This window comes from Bremia lactucae (genome assembly GCF_004359215.1).
Source record: "Bremia lactucae strain SF5 chromosome Unknown BlacSF5_NotPlaced_201_SHOA01000006.1_244224bp, whole genome shotgun sequence".
Taxonomy (NCBI): Eukaryota; Oomycota; class Peronosporomycetes; order Peronosporales; family Peronosporaceae; genus Bremia; species Bremia lactucae.
Window position 1 is genome coordinate 237,001 of NW_027152052.1, and position 7,224 is coordinate 244,224.

A 7,224-nucleotide genomic window follows, 5' to 3' on the forward strand; every position below is an offset into this window, starting at 1 on the left:
GCTCCAGCGTCGAAAGACGGTCTCGAACCGCCTCAAAAGACCTCTCAATCCGGGCAAGGACCTCACGAAGAAGTTGCACCTCGTGCCGTAGAACATCAAATGCTTCCGCCGAAATTTCGGCCCCCTCCCGCACTGCTTGATGCGCGGGGGAACCTTCAGTTTCATGTGGAGAAACTATTAAAGCGACGTCGTTGTAAGGGTCAATACCAGTATCTGGTGAACTGGCTAGAGTACCCCTCTTCTGTATACTCTTGGGAGTTTGAGGTACCTCTTCGGCAAGATTGCCCGTACCCGTTGACGTTTTTGAGCGCCAAGCTCAAGGTCTTCCCACCACTAAACGTGGGATTAGGTGGTTCTATAGCCTCAGTGCGGCTTCGATTTAAGGCTGTACGGTCAACCGAAGCACTGATATATCGGCTAGGCCTTTCTTCGTTTTGTGGCATAAATGCGAAACGTAACTGGCCTTTGGCCTTAAGCTTTGCGAAATCGAAGCGAAGTTTCCTTCCAAACGAACATCACCTCTATCCGCAGACTCTCCGATATTCCAAAAATTGCGAAGTCGGCGGGCCCGGTGGACCCAGTTCTCAAATGAGACTTCGTTTTCAATCCTTGTTTCGTTTGGAAACAAATCGATCGCAATTTCCCTCATGGAGGTCACCGAAGCCCCACGGGCTTGATCAAGTAAACGCGTCAGATACTGGCTTCGCGTCATACCTTTGGCGTAAGCTATTGCTCATGAAGAGCGTCGCGGGCAGCGATCTCCTCCGGCGTCCTCGCCGTGGGACCGGAGATCCAGGTGCCCAAGCTGTGACCCGCTATCTCTTTGAGACGCTCGTCCGCACTAAGCGGAGTGAATCTATAATCACTATGAGCTTTAGCTTTCGCTATCTCGGCAGCCCGATGACGAGCTCTTTCCTCTTTGAGGATTATCTGCTCTTCCTCTTTATCGAGTGGATTCGTAATGATGTTGGACTCAGGCTCCCGTGTCCTGTCTCAATGCAGTTAAGACATCAGCGGCACCACGTTCTGGGAACATATTCGGGACCCGCCGACGTTCATCCGGAGAGGAAGCGTGAGAGAACGACGCTCATTCTCCTACTCCTCTGATGAAGAGTGACTTCCAAAGTCCGCCATTCCCTCATCGTCGAGGAAGGTGCTAAGAGTCTGTGACTCACGCTTGATTGTCATGAGACAAAGGAATGAAAAATACAACCGAACGTTTAGCTAAATAGGTTCCAACCTCAAAGAGGAAATGAAGCGAATGTTGTCACTCGGCGCCAACAGTCTGATTGGAAGGGTGTAATGGGGCACACATCAGTTGGAGAGCCGTTGTTGTGGTACATTTACTTTATGGGTAAAACACCCTATCCAATTTTAAAATAGTTAGTTACTTGAATCCCATTTATTATGGATAACAAATGTGGTCGCCGCCAGATATAAATCTGTCGGCCAAAATCTATTTTAATTTAGCTAGGGTAAGGTTTTTAGATTCGAATAGTTAAATATAGTGCAGTTCCCCTTTTGATCTTTAAGCGTCAAGTGCCTCCCTAAGGTTTGCGCATTGATCTGTAAGAGATAGGAGCCTTTCTAAGGTATATCCTCTTGGGCACTAGTTGCCACTTGGTTTTACGACCCTCTAAATTCCTTGTACTAGGATTCCTTAAGCTTTATAAGCTTGTACGACTCCCTAAGTGATTAAACCCATTAGTCAATAGAAGTAAGTGATTTTCGGAGTTCCTCTGACTTTAGGAGCGAGGTAGCTCCGCTAAAGAGGTGCCTCATTTTCACGGTAATCAGTCCAGGTTGGGTATTACTGAAGCAGTTCTAGCGAAACGTGACCCATTTTACCTGGCAGCACGTCGTGGTTCGTTTAATAGCCACGCACGTACTATCCAACCTGGACATGTTAAAGAAAGATGGCCAGCATATTTCTGGGATGAATGACATGACGTAATTTGAAACGGGGCACTACGACTTGAACTGCTTCAGTACAAGTCCACTTCGCACTGCTTCAGTTGCGAGTGGTGCCTCACGTTATTTCACGTACACTAGTACGTGCAGAGGAAGACTTCTTTTTAAGACAACTAGCTTAAAGAGGATTAAATGAAAACTGTATTAATATAATTAAGGATCTCTTCTTTCTGTCCGTTAATGCTAACTTAAGTATAAACTAATAATTTACACGCAATTGAAATCTTATCTTATCTTATCTGTCTCTCTCTTTTGTTCACATCTACAGCTGATTAGTCTGCGGAAAAATAGATATAATAGCCTATACCTATTTATGGATAAAATTTCTGAACATTACTATATAAAGTAATATCCTCCAAATATTATCTACCTTTTAAATAATATATTAATTAACAACCTTTGAGTGTTAAATTCCTGTAACGATATACCCCGTTACATAATTTGTCAAGAGCTTGTTACCAAATTAATGATATTTGTGCAATACAACCAATAATTTGAGCAATGCATCAGGATTAAAGCACGTCTTAAATTGTTTATTAACGTGATTAGATGAGCTAATTTTGTGTGATATTACAGTTTGTTTAATGATGGCTTCTACTTCACTCATAGCCTTATCTAAAACCGAGCATTTTTTTACCTTAAGTGCCAGCTGTGCGAATTCCTAGTAAATACAAATGCCTTTATTTAACCCATTTAGACCAATAGCTACAATTAACAAGTTGCATACCTAATACAGCATTCGCGAACCCCCCATAGTTAAAATGTTCGAGTTTACACGATTGTTGGCGATGAACCCGGAGCGCGCTTGTAGCATTGCGGAGAAGGTTCACTAATTGCTTTAGGACTAGGTGATGACTTATCACCAGATGCAGCAGACCGACTCCCATTAGGCACCGATACATGAGCGGTCGGATCTCTTGCAGGCGAGAGTGGTGGCGTCTCTCTTCCGTTCCTTTTGCAATCGATGGATGATTCCGAGACCGACGGCATCATATTTTCACCTTGACTAGTCCCGCATGCATACTGCTTTTTACCAAATCCATATTGGGCGACGATCTCGCCCCGTAGTATTAAAATAATTCGGTAGAGCACAGATGCGAGCACGACAGAGCCCAGCAGAAGCGTGTAAAAAATGGTGGTCAGTACCACGCTGGGACGCAGCTCACCGTTCCTAGTCATTGCATTGCCAACGTTAGGAACAATATTAAGCTCTGCGTCTGTTGTGGCGGTTGCAGCAGCTTCAGCTGCTTGCACATGCTGCCGCTCCAGCTCCGTCTCCAATAGATGAATGGTCTCCAGGCGGCTTTCAGCGATGCGCGTGATATTTTCCACCTGATATCATTAGATATGCGCAATGCTACCATTCACACAAAGCCACTTAAACAACAATTCAAATAGATTTACCTGTAGATGAAGGACCATCACATCATCCTTTAGCGTCTCGCGCTGTTGTGTGAGCGCTTCGATTTCCGGACTAAGCATCTGATGCAGCGCAAAGGTGCCTACAATTCCTACCAGAAGCAATGCAAAAATAACAGAAAGACCGCTTGCTGCTCTACTCGTGGGTAATCCCAATGAAAAGCGAATAAGGCAGCGCCTGACGCGTAGAAAGAGTCGCTGAACACCACGTGAGCAGCCGCCAGAGGTGGCTGTTGCGGTTGATAGAAGCTTGCCAGATTTAGCGTTATCACCGGAATCCGAGAGGAATGAATAATTTTCCTCTAAAATGTTGACGCTTACGCTTGGCGGATGGGCAGAAGCAGTCATGGCAGCGTTAGCCGTGGCGGAGGAAGCCATCGAGGAGATTATTTTTTAGCAACCCAGAACCAATGTACCGATTACTAAAATTGACGAGACATGAACAACCAAATTACTATGTAAAATTTGCACGCCCACATCTGCAAAACTATGGACTTCATCACTTAAAAGCAAAGCATATTAATAAGAGGCGTTAGCGACTACAGCTGCGGTCATCATTAAAATGACGACGGCGCGACAAGGAGCGGCGTCTCCGTAGGCTGCGAGATGATTTATAATAAGAGCGCGAGCGAGAGCGCGAGCGAGAGCGCGAGCGAGAGCGCGAATATAGACTGAACCGCGACGACGCCGAATCTTTTGATCGAGATCTTTTTGTCAATATCAAGTGAGACCTACGCGAACGCAATTTTTGGTGCCGTGGAACGCGTGAGTCTGTGGAAGCGACACTTTCACAACTTTCGTAATGAGCACTGCGCGGCTTACGCTTGCGAGATTTTGCTAGCTTGTCTGTCGCGGAGGGCTCACGGGATTCGCGATTTTCTCGTATTTTCTTCCTAACTGCCTGCGCGGCTGGTAAGTCTTCTTGCTCTTGGACTCTTGGTGTCGGGATTGGCTCGTTCTTATCTCTGCAGATTTCAGTCATCATGCCCAGCTTCGTTTCATCGATTGTGCTCGTTGATAAAGAAAGGGCGCCCAGTTCTTCCTTCTTATCCGGGTCCGAATTAGTCACTGAACCAATTGTAGAAATATTTTCATTCTGTTCGCCTTCATTCACAGCGGAGCGCACAGACGACTGACAAATAGGTGGCTTTCCTTCCTTCACTTTTTCTTTAATAATGTTGCTTTGCGTATCACGGTATCCGCCAGCCTTAGGACAGGCATGTGAGCTTGGACTTAATTTAGAACTACCAGGGGAAAGTACGCTTGATCGCCGTGACACTTGCATTTTAGCTGAGGTACCTTTCCCAGAGCGGCAATCGTTCCGTATTCCCACACTATGTGAATGAAAGTTGGAGTTGCTAGACGCACTTGAACTTCTGCTGCTAGAAAAATCAGAGGCTGAACAAGACTTTGAGCGGCGCTGTCGCATTTCAGCCGAGAGCGACGAACGCATGTGCCGTGCCTTTTCTCTGTAGTGTGATCTAGTTTTTGATTCGTGAGAAGCCTTGATATTTACACGATCACGACTATTATGGCCACGGCTGCTTAAATTTCGACAAGAGCTATTGCGCGAGCGCGACCTGGATCGACAATGAGAGGAAAAGCGGTCAGCCCTAGCAGGTAGCATCTTCTCGAAAAGTACACTTTGCAAAGGTGCTTTCGCTCTACCCTTCAATTCCCTATCTCTTTTTTCCTGCCTTCCTTGACGACGTCGCTCTTTAATTGCAGCGTCAAAACTTTCGCCGGCTTCATAGTCCGCGGCGATGCCAAAGGCTTCTTTAATTTTTGTGTCTTTTTCTTCATTTCGCCTCTGCCCAGCGCGTGAGCTATCATTGTCTAGAATCTCGTCTACTTTGACTTCATCTAGGCGCGAGAGCAGCCGCCCCCGCTCTCTCTCAATCTTGCTATGGATCTCCTCGGATTCGCATCCGCGAGCCTCCATTGCTAAGGATAACTCCATTAGATGAAGCTCTACCTTACGCTTTCTTTCGTGCAGCAGAATCTTCGGGTTCGGTGCTAGATTGTTCCCACCGCCTCCACGTGAACCAAAAACTCCAGAGACATCTCCACCCTTGTTCCGAGCAAGCGTTTGCCGCGCGCGTGACGCATCAATAAAACTAAGGTTGCGCTGCACGTAGCCATTTGTGCCAGAGCCGCGCACAGTGCGCAGACCGATGCCATTATACATGATGGGTGATAGTGGTAATTGGATGACACGTGCTATAAACTCTTTTTTCTATTTATATATGACTTGTGTCTGCGGATTAAATGAGTTTTACAGAAATCCTAGAAATGACAAATTTAGCGTTGTAAGAAAAATGTATGTCTTGCTTCCAGTAATAACTAAAGGAGGAAAATTGGAAAATAAAGAACACATATAAATTGTAGCGGGGAACTGCCGACTTGTACTGCTTCAGTACAAGTCCGCTTCGCACTACTTCAGTGCGAGTGGAGCTTCACGTACACCAGTACGTGCAGAGGAAGATCCTCTTTAAAACACGTGCTTTAAAGAGGGTTAAAAGTAATGTAGGCGGGCACGTCGTAATGCGGCCACGCTCTACTTAGACACACACCCTAGCACAGCGAGGAAGCGGTTTAACCTGCTTCTCTTGCGTGCAGTCAGGTAGTAGTGGTGGGCGCGTAAGCGACCTCACCCAACACACTAAGTACTCTGGTTAAAATCGTCACAAGAACAAATCCGTCTCCTCGTGCGCACTTTCCAAGTAGGAAGTAGTTTTTATACTGATTTATATTTAATCGTATTAAATATAAATACCTATTTTTACCAATTAAAATGTCATCTCTATAGATAACACTTAATATGTATTGCGAGCGTATCTTTCTCGATATCTTGCGTAACGGATGACGCTAGCCGTCATCACGGATGACGCTAGCTGTAACGAGGCACTACGACTTGTACTGTTTCAGTACAAGTCCACTTCACACTGCTTCAATTGTGAGTGGTGCCTTTCGTTAGGTGACGTACACTGTACGTGCAGAGGAAGACTTCCCTTAAGATAAGTTAACTTAAGAGGGTAAAATGAAAACTGTATTAATATAGTTAAGTGTCTCTTAATCTATCTTTGTAAATGCTGACTTAACTATAACCTAATACTAAACATGTAAATGAATTCTTATCTCAATCTTATCTTGTAACTCTCTTTGATCACTTCTACAGCTGATTTGTCTGCGGAATAAATAGACATAATGGTCTATACCTATTTATGGACAAGAATTCAGGATATTACTATATAAAGTAATATCCTCCAAATATTATCTATCTTTTAGATAATATATTATTTAACAACCTTTAAGTGTTACTTTCATGTAACGATACACCCCGTTACATCACCCCTCCCTTAAACGACAATCACTCTGAATGTCATTAGATGGAGTGGTCGCTATGTGACCACTTAATTTTTAAAATGATTTTGATTGGTCAGATCCATCATTTTAAGTTCCATCGCATGAAGAAACAATTCATGCGGGGTGATGATAGTGCTGCGCCTTCGGCTGCGGTTCGTGCAGCCGCGGGTGACGCACTGCTATCTCTTGCGGTAGACGTTCCGTCTACCGTAGTGTCTTCCACTCGCACAACACTAGATGTTGCGAGTGCACGTGGTGATTCACCACGTGAATACGACCCCTCTTTGGAGGTCGACTACGAGTGCGAGTCGGATGAAGTGGCCGACTCGGGGAGAATGGAACAGTCGCCTGATATCCGTCAGGCGGCTGACTATGAGCCTTCGAATGAGAGGGCTCATTCTGATAGACGTGTAAACAGTCTATTTGGATCCGACGATGAGGATGATCCCTCATCGCCCGTACGATCTC

The 7,224-nt window shown here is 45.3% G+C and overlaps 1 protein-coding gene across 1 annotated transcript; it reads right to left on the reverse strand.

Annotated features, from left to right (window-relative positions):
* Nucleotides 1-3,909: 3,909 nt before the first annotated feature.
* CCR75_008863 (uncharacterized protein) lies at nt 3,910-5,578 on the reverse strand (the record flags this gene model as incomplete). The annotated part of the gene is made up of 2 exons (XM_067966910.1): nt 3,910-4,097; nt 4,126-5,578. 2 exons carry the CDS (start codon nt 5,576-5,578, stop codon nt 3,910-3,912), a joined length of 1,641 nt encoding a protein of 546 aa, XP_067820924.1.
* Between the last annotated feature and the right edge of the window lie 1,646 nt (nt 5,579-7,224).